The sequence below is a fragment of the Copadichromis virginalis genome, linkage group LG7 (genome assembly GCF_057382275.1).
Source record: "Copadichromis virginalis isolate Kocher_CV1m ecotype Utaka linkage group LG7, C_Virginalis_male_GT1.1, whole genome shotgun sequence".
Classification (NCBI taxonomy): domain Eukaryota; kingdom Metazoa; phylum Chordata; class Actinopteri; order Cichliformes; family Cichlidae; genus Copadichromis; species Copadichromis virginalis.
The window spans coordinates 63576919-63597594 of NC_140624.1; the positions used below are offsets into that span (position 1 = coordinate 63576919).

Consider the following 20676-nt stretch of genomic DNA (forward strand, 5'->3'; position numbering starts at 1 on the left):
GTGTATGCCTAGTTGTTTGAGTTTATATACCTGTGGCCATGGAAGTGATTGGATTACCTGAATTTCAGGATTTAGATGGATAAGTAATACTTTTGTCAATATTCTGTACATAAATAAATAAATATTTCATTTAATAAATACTTAATAAATACCGATTGCAATGTTTTTTCAGCAATACTTATTTCATCATGGTATTAGTTAATGCTTTGATGCACTGCTCTCTTTATTTTCATCTCTCACTTTAATACAATGCATGATTGGATACAATGCTTGGGTAGCAACCATCAGATGTACACTACTTTTCGTAAAACATTGAAGAATTCTTTGAGTGCACTATATAGTCTGTACTCACTATATTTTAGACAGTACTACATTTTCATTGAACCAGTTAGTGGCCCCTTGCATCCTGTGATTCGTGACAGTGTCATCATGGAGAGAACACTCCCATCTTCAAAGAAATACTACATTATATACAACATCATTTTATGTTGATTTGCAGTGACCCTTTTCTTTAAGAGGACAGTATAAAACCCCCACACCACCCCCACTGTTGGAGTTAACAATGAATTGACTTTCATAGTCACTTAGATTGTTTTTTGTTTTTTTGCTGTCTAGACACAGAAATAGAAACAACGATAATTCTCAGCCTGAGCCTGCTCTAATCAGACTATGGTTGGATGCTTATTTCAGTACCAACATCACTGTACGGTGCATTTGTGTGGAATCCTCTGCATGTGTTCTGTTAGGATTTTATAAATTTTATGCAAATATCAAATGTGAATTTTTTTTTCCAGGTACAAACATGGAAACTACAGTTACCTACTGATTATTTTCTAAAGCAAATTTCTGATTTTTATTGGAAAATATGAGACAGCATGGTAACTTGTTTGATGATGAAGTTAATATCCTCATGTTTAGCAATTAATATTAATCACATTAACCATCTAACATCCTTTGGTACAATATTTGAGTCAGGAAAGTGGACAAGTGATATACAGAATAGATGATATGTTAAAATCTCACAAATTGAGTTTTTAAATCTGAATTTTATAAAGAATTTGGTGCACTTTTGGTAACATTTAGGAAAGGAAAACATTAAACACGTTTGCATTTTGACTTTAGTTTTTAATTTGACTTTTTTGCCCATTGAGTATACAACTGTATATAATATATACAGTTTTTGTGTTTGATACTGACATTTGCAGCTCTCTTTATCATGATTATGATATAGTGTCAAAAAGTACAAAAACATCATCTGTTCATTTTGACTAAGTAAAAAAGTACAACAATTAATTCCCCGATTAGTCTGAAGTTCAAATCTTGACTTAGAAAGTGTTTTGTTTTGTTTTGGGTTATTTTAAGTTGTCCAAATGAACTAGAACTAGAACATTTTATTAATAAAGTGTAGTAGTATTTCCTAAAATATCAAACAACTGAGTCTGTTCTTTGTGGAATGAAAAATACATTTGTCCAACAGTTGTGGAATATTTCTGAATAAGATTGATCTACTGGGCACAGTAAGTTAAGGCCTTTACTGTATGCACCTTCTGTGTTTTTAAATCAACCAGCAGAGGGTGACATGATGACTGTCCTTCAGCTGGATTACAGCATACAGCTGTTTCTATCACTGTGGTGAAATGATTGCTGCTTCTGTGACACAGATCTGTCACTCTTAGCATAAACTAGTCAGACAGCAAAGAGCTGTCATTCCTGTGTAGCTATTTGTCACATTTGCTTTTTACATCAGCGTCTGAGCAGCAAAGACACGACTATTGCAGACAGACAAGATGTGTTTGGTCGTCCTCAAGTAAACAAAGGCAAAAAAGGCTTATACACATTTTCCAGTCCCATCTGTGTGTCTCAACCTCAAAATGAGAGAGTACATTTTATTTGCTGGAAAATGTATGACTGTATCTCTGAATATGTCTGTAGCCATAACTATTTTTAGCGTTCTGATCTGAGTATAACTGGTCTGCCCCATTCTCCTGTTTTCCCTTTAAAGTTATGTATAGGAAAAGAAGTAAGAGAAGAAACTTGTTCCCAATGCCCCATTTTCCACAACCAGTTGACTACCCCCCCTCCCCCCAAATGCATTTATTGATTTTCTAAATGTTTGCATATACACACACAGCTGAGCATGATATCAGCAGAAGCAGGACACTACCTCAGGCCAACAGGACTCAAGTTGCGGACAGTGCAAAGGTGCCCCGAAGACTATCCAACATATAGTAGCAGGGTGCAAGATGCAAGCTTGGACAGAGTACACCGAGCGGCGCAACCAAGTAGCTCTATAGAAACATCTGCGCCACATGTGGACTAGAACTCCCCAAGTCACTAAAGGAGACACCATCAAAGATGGTTGAGAACAAATGGGGCTAAATTCTTGTGGGAGTTAGGAAGCTGCTGTCCAAGCAACCAGTCATAGTGGTGATTGACAGGGAACAGAGGACTGCAGTTGTGATAGATGTGTCAATCCCAGCAAATAGCAACATTATGAAAAAGTTCTGTATGAATGCCTCACACATGCTTATGCTGCATAGTCATAAACATCATCATCATCAGTCATCAGGTGCTCTGCTAGGATAATAAGCTGGCCAAAATATGAAATATAAGCCACTGACATCAAGACAAGAAAGCTCCTTACCATACGTGGAGGGTTCCATCCCAAGCCTAGTGCCACTGTACACTGAGGGGGAGGAAAGAGACTGATTAGTCAGTGTCAGAAGTACTATCCAAGATGAAACAACAAAGATCCATCAGTACATCAGGAAGATGTAGCAATGATGTAGCACTGAGCATGTGCTTAGGGAATACCCCAGGCAGCAGAAACTCAAGAAACAGGAAAAAAAGAACAGGGACCATCTTGGAAGGACTGGTCCTTCCAGTTGCTAAAAAATAAAATGTCACAGAAAGACTACTGCCATAAAATAAAATAAAATAAAATAAAATATCAGCCACAAAGAAACCAAATTAAAGCGCAATTTTTTTTTAAAAACTTAAGCTTGTTGAATGTGATACTAAACTTTTATCTGGCTCAACTCTGCAAGATTACTGTTGAGATCTTTGCATAGTGATTATAGTACTTGTTGTGAGTGTGTAAGATAGGTTAGATGGAGTTACAAATGACTTAACATGAAATAAAAACATCCCTAGATTTTGCCACCCCTTCTGAAGTAATTTAAGAAAAGCCTTTCAGTAACAATGTCGTAACAACCTTGAGACATAAATTAATAAGGTCATAAAATGTAACACTAACATGACACGACTGTGCTTGTGTTACACCTTCAGCCAGAAAACCTGCTGCTGGCCAGCAAATGTAAGAACGCAGCAGTCAAGTTGGCTGATTTTGGACTGGCCATTGAAGTACAAGGAGACCAACAGGCTTGGTTTGGTAAGACACACACACACACACACACACACACACACACACACACACACACACACACACACACACACACACACACACACAGAGAAGTGTGCATGTGTCTGTAGGTGTTATTAAAAATAACACAATTAGAAAAGCATCTCCATTAATTTCAAAACATATGTACAATTAGAAAGAATGCTACAGACAAAGTTTCATGCTCAAAAAATTAAGGAGGCATTTAGAAGACAAAGATTATCTAATTCTAAATAAGAGATTATCTAAAAGATAAGACAACCCCCAAAACACAAAGGGTTATACAAGTTGAAGCCACAGATATTTGTCCTTCTTTGGGTTTTCTCATTGTTTTTTCAACACTTTTGACTAAGGTCAGTCTCAATAAAGGGAGTGCAGAATTATTAAGCAAGTGTATTTTTGAGGAATAATTTTATTATTGAACAACAACCATGTTCTCAATGAACCCAAAAAACTCATTAATATCAAAGCTGAATGTTTTTGGAAGTAGTTTTTAGCTTGTTTTTAGTTTTAGCTATTTTAGGGGGATATCTGTGTGTGCAGGTGACTATTATTGTGCATAATTATTAGGCAACTTAACAAAAAACAAATATATACCCATTTCAATTATTTATTTTCACCAGTGAAACCAATATAACATCTCCACATTCACAAATATACATTTCTGACATTCAAAAACAAAACAAAAACAAATCAGCGACCAATATAGCCACCTTTCTTTGCAAGGACACTCAAAAGCCTGCCATCCATGGATTCTGTCAGTGTTTTGATCTGTTCACCATCAACATTGCGTGCAGCAGCAACCACAGCCTCCCAGACACTGTTCAGAGAGGTGTACTGTTTTCCCTCCTTGTAAATCTCACATTTGATGATGGACCACAGGTTCTCAATGGGGTTCAGATCAGGTGAACAAGGAGGCCATGTCATTAGTTTTTCTTCTTTTATACCCTTTCTTGCCAGCCACGCTGTGGAGTACTTGGACGCGTGTGATGGAGCATTGTCCTGCATGAAAATCATGTTTTTCTTGAAGGATGCAGACTTCTTCCTGTACCACTGCTTGAAGAAGGTGTCTTCCAGAAACTGGCAGTAGGACTGGGAGTTGAGCTTGACTCCATCCTCAACCCGAAAAGGCCCCACAAGCTCATCTTTGATGATACCAGCCCAAACCAGTACTGCACCTCCACCTTGCTGGCGTCTGAGTCGGACTGGAGCTCTCTGCCCTTTACCAATCCAGCCACGGGCCCATCCATCTGGCCCATCAAGACTCACTCTCATTTCATCAGTCCATAAAACCTTAGAAAAACCAGTCTTGAGATATTTCTTGGCCCAGTCTTGACGTTTCAGCTTGTGTGTCTTGTTCAGTGGTGGTCGTCTTTCAGCCTTTCTTACCTTGGCCATGTCTCTGAGTATTGCACACCTTGTGCTTTTGGGCACTCCAGTGATGTTGCAGCTCTGAAATATGGCCAAACTGGTGGCAAGTGGCATCTTGGCAGCTGCACGCTTGACTTTTCTCAGTTCATGGGCAGTTATTTTGCGCCTTGGTTTTTCCACACGCTTCTTGCGACCCTGTTGACTATTTTGAATGAAACGCTTGATTGTTCGATGATCACGCTTCAGAAGCTTTGCAATTTTGAGACTGCTGCATCCCTCTGCAAGATATCTCACTATTTTTGACTTTTCTGAGCCTGTCAAGTCCTTCTTTTGACCCATTTTGCCAAAGGAAAGGATGTTGCCTAATAATTATGCACACCTGATATAGGGTGTTGATGTCATTAGACCACACCCCTTCTCATTACAGAGATGCACATCACCTAATATGCTTAATTGGTAGTAGGCTTTCGAGCCTATACAGCTTGGAGTAAGACAACATGCATGAACAGGATGGACAAAATACTCATTTGCCTAATAATTCTGCACTCCCTGTACTGATGCAACACTTGGACCCTACAGAGGTTGTACATGTAGTCGAACTCCTTCAGGATGGCACATCAATACATGCCATTGACAGAACGTTTGCTGTGTCTCCCATTCCAGTGGTAAGTGCATGGAGGAAATTCCAGAATTTCCAAGCAGTTACTCTAGGAAAGCTGGACAGGACCATAGAAGGTCCTTAAGTGGCATGCGTGTCCTTTGTGCTGGAAGAAACAGTATGGCCACTGCCAGAACCCTACAAAATGATCTCAAGCAAGCCACTGGTGTGAATGTCTCTGACCAAATAATCAGAAACAGACTTGTATTATTGTAGGATCTTTACCTTTTAATATAAAAACGGCTTGAGGCAGCTGTTTTGTTTTTGTTTTTTTTTAATTTGGCGCTATATAATATAATAATTTGATTTGAGGGTGACCTGAGGTGTCAGCATCCTCTAGTGAGCCCTATGATCACTGCCCAGTATTGTGGAGCCCAAATGGCATTCATCATAGAATATCCAAATTGGCAAGTTCACCACTGCCACCCTACGCTTTTCAGAGATGAGAGCAGATTCATCTTGAGCACATGACAGACGTGAAAGAAGCTATGGAGAATGTTATGCTGCCTGTAAGATCATTTAGCATGGCTGTTGTGTTGGTGTGTCAATTATGGTGTGGAAAAACATATCCATGGAGCGATACACAGTCCACTATAAGCTAGGCAATGCGACACTGACTGCCAGAAGATATTGGGATCCTTCAACCAATTGGCAGATCCTGTGCTGGTGCAGTGGGTCCTTGATTCCTCCTGATGAACAATAATGTCCAGCCTCCTGTTGACAGAGTATGCATGCAGTTCCTGTAGTACAAAGGAATTGATACCACTTGACTGGCCGTAACTTGGAGTTCAGCCCAGGGATAACGTTTCCCCTGACGTTCTGATTGGTAGACAACCCATTTGAACCACAGCTGCTCCACCACCTTTTAAAGGTATCACAAAAGACAAATCAAACTATAAAAGTTAAGCACCAAAATAAGAGGTTATCTAAAGCATAGGAGCAGAACCTTTTAACCCTCTCAGGCTCAAATTAAACTTTTTGTTGCTAATGCACAACCAAGTCCTGCAGTGGTACTTCTGAGTAAAAAAAACCTCATAAAATATGTATGTGGGGTAATCAGGTTGTTAGTTTTTAACTGTTGCAAATCTGCAACGCCTGCCTTGAGAGGGTTAAAATGCATTCTTTTCTGTACTTTCGCCAAGAAACAGGGCCTTCATTTGTGTTGCTTTTTGTTTTCGTGTGTAGGCTTTGCGGGTACTCCCGGCTACTTGTCTCCAGAAGTGCTGAGGAAAGAAGCATATGGTAAACCTGTAGACATCTGGGCATGTGGTAGGTGTTTTTTTTCTATTTTCAGCACCACCTCTGCCAATTTTGTTCTTGGCACTCAAACAATGGCTGTTTATGTGTGTAGGTGTGATCCTCTACATCCTTTTGGTTGGGTACCCTCCGTTCTGGGACGAGGACCAACACAAACTCTACCAACAGATCAAAGCTGGAGCATATGATGTTAGTCAGCTTCTCATCTCTGTTTCTCTTTAAGTTAAATAAGATGTGGTACATATTTTTATTGTATATGTGGGCATGCTTAGGTGTGCGTTTGGTTTAGTTTCCCTCCCCAGAGTGGGACACAGTGACTCCCGAGGCTAAAAATCTGATCAACCAGATGCTTACTATTAATCCAGCCAAGAGAATCACTGCCCAGGAGGCTCTGAAGCACCCATGGGTCTGTGTAAGTAGCATATACACATCCAGCATCCTATTAAAACTGACAGGAAACAATATTTCACAGCTCCTGATTTGACTATCAAGCAATTTGTAATTTGCAAATCCTCTCTCAGCAACTATGAGAACATGTGCTTAAAACTGCCAAATATGACATGTGCAAATATGTGCTGACATGTCAGCTTATCTTGAATATGGTTTTTTCCATAGACAGGCAAAAGTTCAACCTATTAAGCTTCAGCAACCAAGAACTGAGTTCCACATGATAAGTTAAATTCCTGCAGAAATCTCTAGACTCTCCAAAGAAGTCTAGAAAATTACAATTGTGTTTAAAATAGAGTAAATTGACATCTTAAACAGTGTGTTAGTGTGTATAATAAAAATACATTGAAATGTTCAATTTGTTTGGCAATAAATCACAGCTTGATGCTCTGTAAATAAATGCCATCTTACAAGGGCCTTTGATTAATGTAACAATTCAAGAGACTCTGGATTCTGAACTAAAAACACAAGCTTGAGCCCAATGGAACACTTTTCTTCCAGGAAAAGTACTTTTTGATAAACGTGTTTTTTGATACACGATTCAGAAGGAAAATACAGTTAAATGAATTAAATGACTTGTTTTGACTGTAATAAAATAATCAGAAACACAGTTGCTATCTAAATGAGGTTTGGTGCTACCATGTTTTGTTGGTAATTTTTTGGGGTATAAAAATGTCAGTTTAATTCAATGAATTCAGTACTTTTCAGTTTAAAACTAGTTTATGTCAAATGTATTATTTGATCAATTTAATTATTTTACAAAGTTAATTTTTACTTCTGTTTTGTTTTTATGACAGATAATAATATGATTTTTATGCATTAGGATTTAATATATCTAATTAGAATGTACATTTCATACATAACCATTAGACTGAACACTAGTTACAGTCATACGTCCATCTGTAACACTTGTCTTTCATTGGAAAAGAAAAATATTCCTTTAGGCAATTGTATTCACTGGAGTTTTAAGTGAACTTTTGCCAGTTTATGCAATAAAACTTTGGCACAATATCTTTAAAAATATGATCATAGCAACAAGAAAAAAAAGTTACATTTACAGTATTTTCCATTTATAATTTGTAAAACAATATTTTTCTTGACTGTCTTCATCAGTTTAAGTCATAAACCCAGTAACTGTGATGTTTGCAGGAATAGTTAGTAAGAATGACTAATGTAAAATTTGAGAGAAATTGGCCCAAAAACCCAACAAAATCACTAGCTAAGTCAAAGATCTAAATCCTTAACATAACAACATATCATTATTTCTGTAAGGAAACAGAATGTATTGTGCGGATACTGTAAAGCCAAGTTGAATCTCTTTATCCTGAAGTTTTGCTGAAATTGTGTTACCTAAGGGGCCTCAGAATTAACACATTTCACCAATGCAGAATCTCACTGGCAGCTCCTGCCCACATAAACCTATCACTGTCACAGCTGCTCTTGTAACATTTTATTTTCAGCATCTCTTTCTCTGTCTCCCCACAGCAACGCTCAACGGTGGCCTCAATGATGCACAGACAGGAGACTGTCGAGTGCCTGAAGAAATTTAATGCCAGGAGGAAACTCAAGGTGTGAAAATATTTGATGGTTCAAAAAGAAGTTGTATCTCTGATTTCAGGAGAAAGGAGGAAACCCTTACTCTAGCTTAATGTCTACCAGTTTTGAACTGATTTCAGATTTTTTAAAAGGAGCTACAGTAGCTATAAAAACAATTTGCCCTTCCCTGCTGTAGTCTTCCTTTTAAAACACAGCTTAAGAAGTTTGTAGTGCAGTAAAATGATAAGGGAGGCATGGGGGATGCTTACTGTTATCACACAGACATTATGTAGGAGTAGGTAATGGATAATAGGTATTGATTTTTAAATAACTGGACATTAATAACTTGAGCTTATTATATAATAGTATACTATAGGATATTTGTTAATAGGCCGCTCAGTCTATTTCTCTTGGCAAAACTTAGGGTCAACAAAAAAAGGCAAATATGAAATTTAAACGTGAGCTCAGTGGTCAAACGCGACATATTATTTGGAAACCGTTGCGTGATATTTAGACTCAACATGTACCAGTATCTTTTCCTAAATGTTTCCAATATAGACAAAGGCAGTTCAATTCGGAGATATCATTAGAAACAATTGAACATGATTTATTGATATACAGAATACAATTATGTTATTTGGAGATTAGACTCTGATGAGTCACTGAATGACTTGGGTAAGGCGGAGATGTGGAGGGTGTGGGTTGCTAGAAGGCACCTGGAAGGGCAAATGATGGATGAGCAGTGAGATTTAAAGTACGCGGAGTGGAGGCTGCTTGGCCTGAAGACTAGATCACAAATGTCGCAATAAGCTTGACAGTGTGGGAGTGATGTAAGGCTTCGATTAGCCACCAAACACAATGCTATCCTTTTTGTCTTCCTTGGTGAACTTTATGTTTCTATCCACTAAGTTGAAGAGAGCAGTGAAGGATTGTAATTCTTGGATTTAGATTTTGACCCAGGTGTCATCAGTTTATGTGTACCAGTGGCTAGGTGCTGTCCTGGTGCTTTCCACTTCCTCCATGGAAAGGCTGGCTAAAATATGTGGTGGTAAAGCAGTCTAACAGTGTGCAAATCTGATCTGGGGTGAAGCTTGTTCTGTTTTCCAAGGAGCTGTCTTGTTGTAGTTGTTTTCTGAGAGTTTCCACTGCCTCAATTGTAGGTATGCAAGTGAAGAGAGAGACCGCAATAAAAGACACTATGGTTTCATCTGGATCAAGTTTTTGGTCCTTGTTGGTGAAGTCAGTGGAGTTTTCGATGTGATTGGGGGTGTTCCAACAACGGGTGCTAGCATGGTGGATAGGTGTTTGGAAATGTTGTAGGTGGCTGAGTTTATACTGATAACACTGGGTCTGAGTGAGACCCCTTCTTTGTGGATCTTTGGAACTCTTTAAATACAGGGTATAACTTCCCCTCGGTGTAGCCGATGGTAAGTAGGACAGTCAATAACTTCATCCTTTTCCAGTTCTTGTAAGCAACTCATGACGTTCTTTTTGTATTTGCTTGTGGGGTCTCGTTTTAAGGCTTCATAGGTATTGGTATAGTGTCAGCGTACTAATTTTCGTGTGATAATCCATTGTGTTTTGAACAACAGTGCACCTGCCCTTGTAGCCTGGTAACATGGTGATGTTGTGGTCTTTGCTCAGAGATTTTCTTCTTTTCTTGTATTGTGAGGTTAGACAGGGGAACATTTGCACTGGAGAGTGTGAAACCTTCATCCTGATTTGCTCTGCTTCTGTTTGTGTTAATTTATTAATCCTTAACATACAGGTTAAAAGTTAATTCACGACACCAGCATATTAAATAGGTTTCAGGGTGGATTCTTATAATGCTTTTCTGTGTTCTTCCTCATCAGGGTGCCATTCTTACTACCATGCTTGTCTCCAGGAACTTCTCTGGTGAGTGTTGCTCTTTAAAAAGACAGAGGTGATGAGGAGAGGTGACAAAAATTTACATCTACACACACACAGACACACACAAAACACACATTAACACATAACAGGCTCATGGGAGATGCTATGGTAGAGATTTGTCTTATTTAAAAGCTCACCCAACATAGCTGTACTTATATTGTGTCAGTGTCACATATAACTAAATCTTGTTTATTTGTCACTTTGTTCTTTTATGATAAATGACAAAAGCTAAGTCACTGAAATCCATAAAGAGGCTAATAGTAGTGTTAAGAAAATGAAATGAACACTGACTGGCCTGACCCGATTTGCTTGACTAGCAAATCTAGAGAAAGCCAAATATTTTTTGCAACATGTTTTGTATTTGTTGTGTATCAGATTTCCATTAAAATGAAAGGATTACTGGCTAAAAACTATAATTCTTTTTTTTAACCAATCACATTTTGACTTACAGTTGGTAGGACTAGAACCATTTAACAAATTTAACATCGTAAGCCCTCCTGTATATTAAAAAAAACTATAAAACTAAGAACAACTGATATACCAATATTTATTTTTACATTTTCCCCAAACATACAAAATTAGAACTCTTAACACTATAGTTTATTTCTAGTGCTACAAAGTGCATTTTCTGGAGCTCATCAAATTGCAAGCAAATTAATTACAAACAGTGTTCATCAACCTGCACAAGTAGGTCGATGAATCCTGTTGAATACTTTCAACACCTGAAAAAAAGTCTCAGCAGTGAACTTTGGTGTTTTTGTATTTTTCTTGCTTTCTATCAGGTAACATTTTTTTAGCTTTAGTTCTAATGAACAGACAGCAACCTAAGGTAAGGTAAAAATGATTTATTTCAAATCAGACTATATAAAAACATGGTGGAGGTAATGTGGACATGCTTTAAACACCTATTCTTCCCACCCCTTAATCTGTGGCTGTAAATACTTTCCTGATGACTCTATGGTATCAATAGCTACAGCCACCCCACAATAGCAGTGGGGTGGCTGTAGCTCAGGAGGTAGAGCAGGTCACCTACTGATCGGAAGGTTGGAGGTGCGATCCCAGGCTCCTCCAGTCTGCATGCCAAGTATCCTTGGGCAAGATACTAACCCCAAGATGCATCCATCGGAGTATGAATGTGTGTGAGTGTAGTTAGAAAGCCCTCAGTATAGAGGTAGTGCTAGTGAGAATGGGTGTGACTGGGTGAATGTGGCGTGTTGTATAGAGCGCTTTGAGTACTCCGGGAGAGTAGAAAAGCGCTATATAAGAATCAGTCCATTTAGCTACATTTAAATCTTATTGAATTCACTACAATGCTTATTTTCTTAATTATATCACCATTAGAGTTAAAAAGAAGGATAAAACAGGTTTTTTTACCATGCAATTGACAAGTGACTAGTCTGTGAGCAAGCAGTGTCCTTCTGTTTCTCTGTCAGATAACCGTATTGAATGTCACATCCAGTTGCATAAGACCAAGATAGCTCAGCTTGAGGCTTTGCAGTAGCACTTCACTAACCAATGGGTAATGTCACAATGTCATGGTTCATCTGGCATGACAACATCATATGGGTTTGTAGACTCTTTGAGTTATATTTGTACCAGTTATCCCTATAGTGTTGTGGACTGGCTCTTCATTTAAAGGATCAAAGCTTCTGATTCCAAAGGATATTGACCAACATGTAATGCCAGACTACCGAGCCGGAGTTGAGAAAATTCACCTGGTTCTAACTGATAACCTCTGGATGTCGATCCTGCTATCTACTGATGAAATACTTTGAGTAGCCCTGCAGGTCAATTATGAGATTCTGCCTGTTAACAGCAGCTCTTCACTATGGTCCATGCACATGGCAAATTTAACCAGGTTATTCTTTAGTGGCCAGGAAAAGAACTGGCAAAAGTTTAATCAAATAGTAACAGTCACTTGATGTATTCACCAGACTTTTATCCTAATTTAACTAACCTATTCTATGCTAATGCTGATTTCTTGTACAAGTGTTGAGAGGAATGAGAGTAAGGAGAAGGGGTATGCACTGATCAGGAAAGAGATCCGCTCTATCCTGTGCCCAGTAAAGTTCAAATGGGGAAGCTGTGACTCAGTACAAAGGCCTCCAGCTCATTTGAGACTATAATCCAACATGACAAAAATGAGTAGAAAAAAAAAGAGCCAAAAATTTGAATTCCGGTTCCTAAGTTCACAATGGTTGGGCAACGGTTATCTTCTGGTACTTCCTGTTGACATTTCCAAAGTCCTTTCCTGGGGCACCAGATACTCAAAACAAGAATCACTAGTAGAATAAGCTGTTTACATACAGTTCTTATGAAATGGGGAGACATAATTATTTTTATAATAGCCTGCAAATATGTTCATTTATCTTGTAAAGTTGGACATTATAACATGGAAGTCTGTGGGGATTGGCTCACTTTTGAAGTCAGCCTCAAGTGGCCATATGAAGCAATGCAATTTCTCCAGTCTGTAGACAGATTCGTGGCTGGCATAAGTACCATAACATCCTGCAGTAACACAACATCCCCTCTTGTTTATGGATAGAACGAACATCATTTTTTTCAGTAGCACCATGAGCACCATGAGTAAAGTCACACCAAGACGCCCCGTGGGAGCTGTGTGAACAATAACAAGGATAATGGAGGGCTGTATCAGATGATCTGACTTCCACAATGCCTGACCGACAGTCAAGTGAGATTATGATAAATTAGAGCACAGATTGAAGGAAAAACAGCCAACAAGTGATCAGCAATTGGGAATTTCTTCAAGGTTGTTGCTTAAACTCAGGGGATGATCTCATGAAGCTAGTTGAAGACTGAAGAATATTCAAAGCTGTTCTTGAAACAGATTTGGCATTAAAATACAATATCACCCATATATAAAGTCGTTTTGGTTATGCTTTCTTTCTACACAAACCCATACGTGTTATTTTTTAGTTTTGATCCATTCACATAGTAGTATTAAAGTTTTGACTGGTACTGTTAATGATACTCTGTATTTTTCAGTGGGCCGTCAGACTACGGCCCCTGCTGCTGTCAGCGCTGTAGCAGGAACCACAGCTGGCATCGTGGAACAAGGTAAACACATCTCGCAAGCACATCTTTTAGCATTTTCTCCCTGCAGCTTTTAAAACTTTACATCCTTTCCCCTCATTGAGGCAGGAGCAGATGTGATTAAACGGAAATCTCCCAGGGTCACAACATCACACACTCCTTTAGCTCTATCCCTCAGCTTGTTTTAATCTCTCTTCCTAAATCTTTCTCTCCTCTTCCTCACCCTTATTGCTTCTTTAACTTTTTGCCAAGGTAAGCAATCTCATTTCTCATCTGAAGGGAAGAGTATTACAGACTTTTCTTTCCTTGTACAGACAAATAGCATGCACTGTGGTGTATAAGTGGGAGTTTAGTTATCACATTTTAAATGTGGAGTGCAGTAACTGTTCAGTGCTGCTTTTAGGTTGGGGATCACACATCCACTCAGAGCTCCAACATGATAAAAGATTAATGTCAGCAGAACTGGAGTGTTTTTAAGCTGTTTCTTCCTTTTTTTATCAGCATTTAAGCAGCAAAACACATACTTTATTTTTTCCACATCATCCCAGACTAATTCCTGCCCATCAGTGAACTCTGTGAATTAATCCAGCCTACTCTTCAGATTAACAAACCCATTATCATATACCTGCATCTCTGTTCCTCTTCCCTCATGCTTTCGCTCCTAATCCCCCTTCTATCTATGCCTGTGCGTGCAACGGTGCGAGAGAGTGTATTTGGATTATACAGAGAATTAGTTTGACTTCTCCCCCCTCCCTCGTGTTTGATGCCCTCTGCTTATCTAATGCTTTGGGCAATGGATCAGGGTCAGGAAGTGCTAGCAGGATGGAGAATTCTTTTTAATATATGTGTGAGTTTTTGCACATTTTATTCATTTGCTTTTTAAGACGCAGGGAAAGAATTTTCCATTTTTTCAGAGGGAGGGGTAAATTCCTTTCCCCCCTCCTCCTAGTGGTAGTGGATGGGAGGATAGGCATTGTAACTCTTCACATTTATTTGTGCACTTTGACAAGCAGGTGATTTTTTTTTTCTTTTAAGCCAGTGCCTGCATGCATGAATGAATGACCGCGGATGTGGATCTGCATTTGTGTGAGCAGATTACAAAGTCGTCATCTGAAGGTAAATAATGTGTACTCTACCATCTGAGGGTGTGTCGTTCTGCCTCTCTGCAGCAGCCAAGAGTCTCCTCAACAAGAAGGCTGATGTCAAGGTAAGCTAGGTCATCCTCTTCATTTTCATCTGCAGCATTTCCTCTTTATATTCATGGCTGTCCTTCCATACTTCTACTACTTTTATTAATCCGTAAATGTTTTGGTCAAAGGCAGATGCAAACTATTCGGGGTGATCTTTTTAAAGCACGATTGCGTTCACTTTAATTTTTTGGAAGATATTGTTTTTGGGTGTCTGTGATGGCTATATTGTTTTCTTTCCTAGGCTTTTCTATTATCCTTTCACATTATCCTTTTAATTTAATTAGAAATATTAAAACAGGGGAAGACATGTTTGGGAAGGTATCCAAAGTTGTTTTAAATTGGATTCCAAAAAACATGTCAGGAAACATATTAAAAAAGATGGAATTGGTGGAACATCCAACAACTTTTTTAGTTTAACTGACAATGGGCCAATATAATGATTAAACGTAAAAACACAAACACCCTACTGAGTGTCAGACCTTCAGAATGATCATAATGATGATGAGGGGTTCAACCATTTAAGAACAGGTTTCTCACAAAGAATTTGGTGACTGTATTATTACTATTCAAAAGCAAATGCAAGGAACAAGGCTGAAAACCCAGTATAAAATGGCTGTGATATTCACAACCTTAAATGACCCTGCATTAAGAATGCACTTTTGGCTATTGGAAAGTATGTGGAAATCTGAAAACCGTTGTCAGTAAATATAGTTCATTGCTGATAAAGCAAGTTAAAATTTTAATGTGCCAACAGTCAAAATGTAAAATTCTTTAAGAAAATTATGGTTAGCACATCCACTGTGCTAGAGCAGAGGGATGATCCAGCTTGTTTTAAGTTTAAAAGCCAGTATCTCTAATGTATAGGAGTGCATTAATACACATGACATAGATAAAGTGGATATCTGTGAAGGCACCATTCATTTTGAATGCATGAAGCACTCAGAATATAGACACAGTCACATGTAATGCACTTAAACACAGCTGTGGCTCAGCAGGTAGGTTGGGTTATTCGCAGTCATACGGTTGGTGGTTCACTATGCAGCTCCACCACTGTTAATGTTGAAGTGCACCTGGCAAGAACTCCAGTTTGCCCCCAGTATCCATTGTGTGTGTGTGAATGGGTAAATGAGGCTTGTAGTAAACTGTGAGTGGTCAGTTTAGGTCACACTTCTGCACAGCGACCTCTGATGTTGTTCCTGGAATCTGCTGGAGCCATTCTTCCAGTTTTGGGGTTGCAGTTCCTAGTGTTCATATTACCACTGGGACCACTTTGTAGTTTACTTTCCACGTCTGCTCCAGCTGTTCCTTCAGCCCCTGATATTCCTCTGTTTTCGGATACTCCTTCTTCCTCATGTTGCTGTCTTTTGTTCCTTGTCAGCTACCACTATGTGTTGTTGGTTGGCAAACAGGTGCTTTTCTGTCTGGAACCCAAAGTCCCACAAGATCTCAGTGCTGTTGTTTCCACCTTTGGTGGTGTCTCTCATTACGACGGGCAGACTGCTAGTCTGTATGTGGCACAGATGTTCCTGTACACTGTCCCAGCGACCTGGTTGTGCATCTGGTGCTTAGGGCCTGTTGCTGTACTGCCATGATCAGAGTGTCATATCAGCATGTGAGGCATGCAACGATGTGCACAGGACAACTGACTGTCAGGATAAAACAGAAAACAGATGGACCAGACACAGGAAGACAGAGAAAACAAACACTGAGATCAAACTGACTAAATACAGAGAATGAGTGAGAGAGCTAGAGTGCGGGACAGAGAGAGAGGGCAAGAGAAACATGGAGGCAAGACAGAGACAAAAACTTTACATTTGCAACCAGATACAACTGACTACACACAGGGGGTGCTGGGGAGGACACACAGAGGACACATAAACTAAGGCAAACAGAGCACGCAAGGGAACAAAATTCAATGAACTAAGGACTAGTACCAGGGCACGCAAACTGAATACAAGAATTGCATAATTCCCTAAAGAATGAACAAGACCAAACCAAGACAAACTCAAACTCCTTTAAACTGGCCTTTTCTAGTCACTGGTAGGATGTCTTGATATCATCTACTTCTTTTATTTGTCGATGGTACTTTCCATGCAGCGGCTTGGTCATCCATGACAGCTCCTCCTCCTGTACCTCCTCATACTTTTGATAAATGCTGGATACACTCAGTTATTCAACCAAATAGATCTGATTTTATTTAAGTAGGGTGAAATTTGTAGTGTAATTACCCTATAATGTGTCTCACACAGCTCATAGTTTAACTTTATTTATTTATTTATTTATTTTTCTTTGTTTGTTTGTACCAAAATAACAGAGGATAATGTCTTGTTAAATTAAATGCTTTGTCGATATAAAATATCAGCAGATATTATCTCCTCCTTACAAAAAGTACAAGTCCAGACAAAAAAACTCAAACTCTGGGTCACCTAGGAATCAGCTATGCCTTTGAATGATAATGGTAAATGGTCTGTATTTGTATAGCGCTTTACTAGTCCCTAAGGACCCCAAAGCGCTTTACACATCCAGTCATGCACCCATTCATACACTGGTGATGGCAAGCTACATTGTAGCCACAGCCACCCTGGGACGCACTGACAGGACACTGGTGCCACCGGGCCCTCTGACCACCACCAGTAGACAACGGGTGAAGTGTCTTGCCCAAGGACACAACGACCGAGACTATCCAAGCCGGGGCTCGAACCGGCAACCTTCCGATTACAAGGCGAACTCCCAACTCTTGAGCCACGATCGCCCGATGACTTAGAGAAACATGTATAATGTGCTTTCTTGTGAGATGTATCTCTATCACACAGAAAGAAAACTTGCTTAGATGATGGAGTAACTTTGTCAGTTTTTAAATTTCACACAACATCATAAAAATTTGGTATCAAAATCCACATTTTTTATTTAAGTGTCTGATAACTGGAATATATGTCTTGAATTTGTAACAAATGAATACATTTAAAAATAAGTACAACATTTAGCAGTTATGTTTTTGATTTCGATAGATCTCTGTGTCAACTGACTTGCATGTGCTTGGATGGGAAGCTTCCCCTGTCCAATGTGGCAGAGCAATTCTGTATTTATGTGTAGCAAAACATAATGATTTTCTTCATGCACAATGTATTTTAAAGATCTGTCACAAGTGCCTAAAACACTTGAATCGTACAGTGGTTCTGATTGGAAAAAAATCACTGCAATTTAATAGATCACTAACAAATAGGAAAGTGTTGCCACCGACAACGAAGCATCAGACAGAAGCCCTTCTTCTTCCATTCCTCCTGACCTGTTTCCTTATGTCACTCTTCATATCCTACATTTCTTCATTTTCCTTCAGCTTCTCTTCCCTTTTTCATCCTCCGCACAACCCCTCCTCTCCCTTCTTAGGGGTTTAGATTGGTAATCTCAGATTATTTCCCACCAGATGATTAATCTATCATTACACAACCACAGCTTGTCCTTTGCTTGATGTAAAATGTACATAAACAACCATGGAGCTATTTTAGCATTCTGGCATTGGCACAGGCACTATCTCTCATTATAACTTCCACATCTCCTCTTTGTTTCCAGCTTTTATTTGTAAATATGCTTTTTTTAAAGCTTCACACGTAAGTGTCGTAACTAACCCTAATGACAAGATATTTACAGTATTTTAAGGTTGCATGTACTGTTCAGTATTATTTTTGGTAATTGTTTCTTATAACTTTGGAAAGAAATAAACAGTAAACTTCACAACAAGCAATTTTGTGAGTTGCTGGGCAAAAGACATCCCGACAATTACAATATCTTTAAATTAATGTATTTTAAGTGTTCCTTCTGCCTGATGTTGCTATCACTTGGTATAGCGACGTCTATCACTGTGTCCTTTTTCTGCTTAATATCTACTATTATTATAGCCGGTTGGTGAGCCATGAGCCATTGAATGATAAATGAGGAATTTTGTACAAAGCCCTTTCAGTGCTCAAGTAGAGTAGAAAGGTGCTCCATAAGAACCAATCCATTTACCTGTATATAAGTTTGTGTAAGCAATCTATTCAGGTTTAAGTTAAATGCACTGCATGCACTTTAAGTGCAAATGTGTTATTATTCTGAGCCTTGTCCTGTCCAGGTGGCTCTTCTGTGTTGTGCCATGCTTTTATGGAGTGGCTGTTTGGTTTCTCCAGTCTAGAGGTCTGAGCACTCTTCACTGCACTGCACAGCATATACTATGTTGTTTGTTCTGTTTGTCATTTTGTTTCTTCCTAGTTGGTGTTGTGACCTTCTTTTTTGTGCATCTGTGCTGATTTGTAAACTCAAACTGAAAGCTCAGTTGGGATAAGTTGGATGTTTTAAGAGCTTTCTTAATGTATGTGTTCTTTTTCTTTCCCTTTTGGCTTAAAGGCAATGTTTTCTGCCCGGTGTTACAGGATACTGATTACTCCAAGCTTTTGTTGCAGAGGGTGGTACAAGTCAAAGAGTAGGTACTGGTCTATGTGTATAAGTTTCCAGCAAAGTTCAATGCTGAGGTTGAGACCCAGCCTGGAGACCAGTGGCAGAGATGAAGCAGTTGTGGAGACTGACTAGAAGGCTATGCTCCGGTAGTGTGGCTGGAAGCCAGCATCAGTGACCCTCAACAGGCTGGTGACAAAAGAAACAGAGACCTTCAAGGTGGTTTTACAAGGGGCTGGTAATGAAAGAGGCAGAGGCCTTCAGGAGGCTGGGAACAAAGGAGTCCCTCTGGAGGCATTAGAGCTTTAAATAAAAAGGCAGATTGGGAGAAAGGAGAGTTCCTTTATGAACCTTAAAGTAACCTCGAGTTGATCTCAAAGCTTTGGTCATGTGTTCTGCTTAAGTATTCTAGAGGTGGGGGTTCAATAATGTGAGCAGTTCTAAAAATGAGTCGCACACCTGAATTACAATAATGAAAAGACCTTGGTTTCCTAAAAACTTGATTATAAAGATGCTTAATTTGTTTTAGTGTTGTAACCCTCTCTTGGGATACGAGGATATGCAATAGTTAATGTGAGAAAATATAATAGCATTCAAGAACACTCTTAATGCTTTTCTCATAAGTACATTACAAATTTGTTGAAAGATAACTATGTTGTGTTTAACAAAGTTCACCCTTTTTTCAGTGATAGAAATGTGAATATAAGCTTTTCAGATTTCCCCATTTTCCCCATCAGCTAGAAAAGCACCATGGATGTTACAACCAACTAGGCTTTTTTTTAAACAGCATAGTATGCAAAGCATTGACTCCACAAGTTGATAGCTGAGAGTATTTTTAGCATTTTTACGAAACGTTGCTGTTAGTATTTGGCAACAGTGGTAAAGTGGGTGAGATCAGCTTCAGCCCCTGAGCACACTGAATTTCCATATGGACTTTTTTTCTTGTCCTTTTGCCTAACACAACATCAATTACAAGTAACAGTACCGTGGAAAAATATGAACAGAAAATATAGAATTCCAGTGATTCAAGCATGAAGTCTGTGAATAATTCCTGGTTTTGCATGTTTCTTCTGATGTAATTGAAATAGAAAAGTTATGCCTGTGAGTCTTTTTGCTGTACATTTAACATGTTACTAGTGGCTGGCTGTGTTTTCTGTGTTTGTTTTGTTTCATAAGTTTTGCATCTCTGTTACGTTTTGACCTCATTTTCTCTATTTGAATGTCAGGAAGACACATTAGAGATACTAATGCAGTGAGTCAAAATAGATGCTTGTTTTTCATGTTTGACAGATATTGTGGAGTTGATCAGCTGTTATTTATTTAATTTACCATTTGCCAGATTACATCCACAGCCAGTGGGCAGTAATGAAAAAGAAAAATGCTGTGATTGGTGTTTGGATTTTCCTGCATAGAGAAATGAGTCA

General features: G+C 38.9%; 1 protein-coding gene across 3 annotated transcripts in view; it reads left to right on the forward strand.

The window, feature by feature from the left end:
* Positions 1-20676, forward strand: part of camk2b2 (calcium/calmodulin-dependent protein kinase (CaM kinase) II beta 2) — a 66257-nt gene that overhangs the window by 26696 nt on the left and 18885 nt on the right. For 2 of the 3 annotated variants that reach the window (XM_085464703.1, XM_085464704.1), the window contains exons 7-14: positions 3289-3391; positions 6615-6698; positions 6781-6875; positions 6976-7098; positions 8619-8702; positions 10523-10565; positions 13587-13658; positions 14807-14841. In XM_085464703.1, the coding sequence (XP_085320829.1) occupies positions 3289-3391; positions 6615-6698; positions 6781-6875; positions 6976-7098; positions 8619-8702; positions 10523-10565; positions 13587-13658; positions 14807-14841 (639 nt within the window). Of the gene's footprint in view, positions 1-3288; positions 3392-6614; positions 6699-6780; positions 6876-6975; positions 7099-8618; positions 8703-10522; positions 10566-13586; positions 13659-14803; positions 14842-20676 lie in introns of all 3 variants that reach the window. The other variant, XM_085464702.1, reaches the window with a different exon arrangement.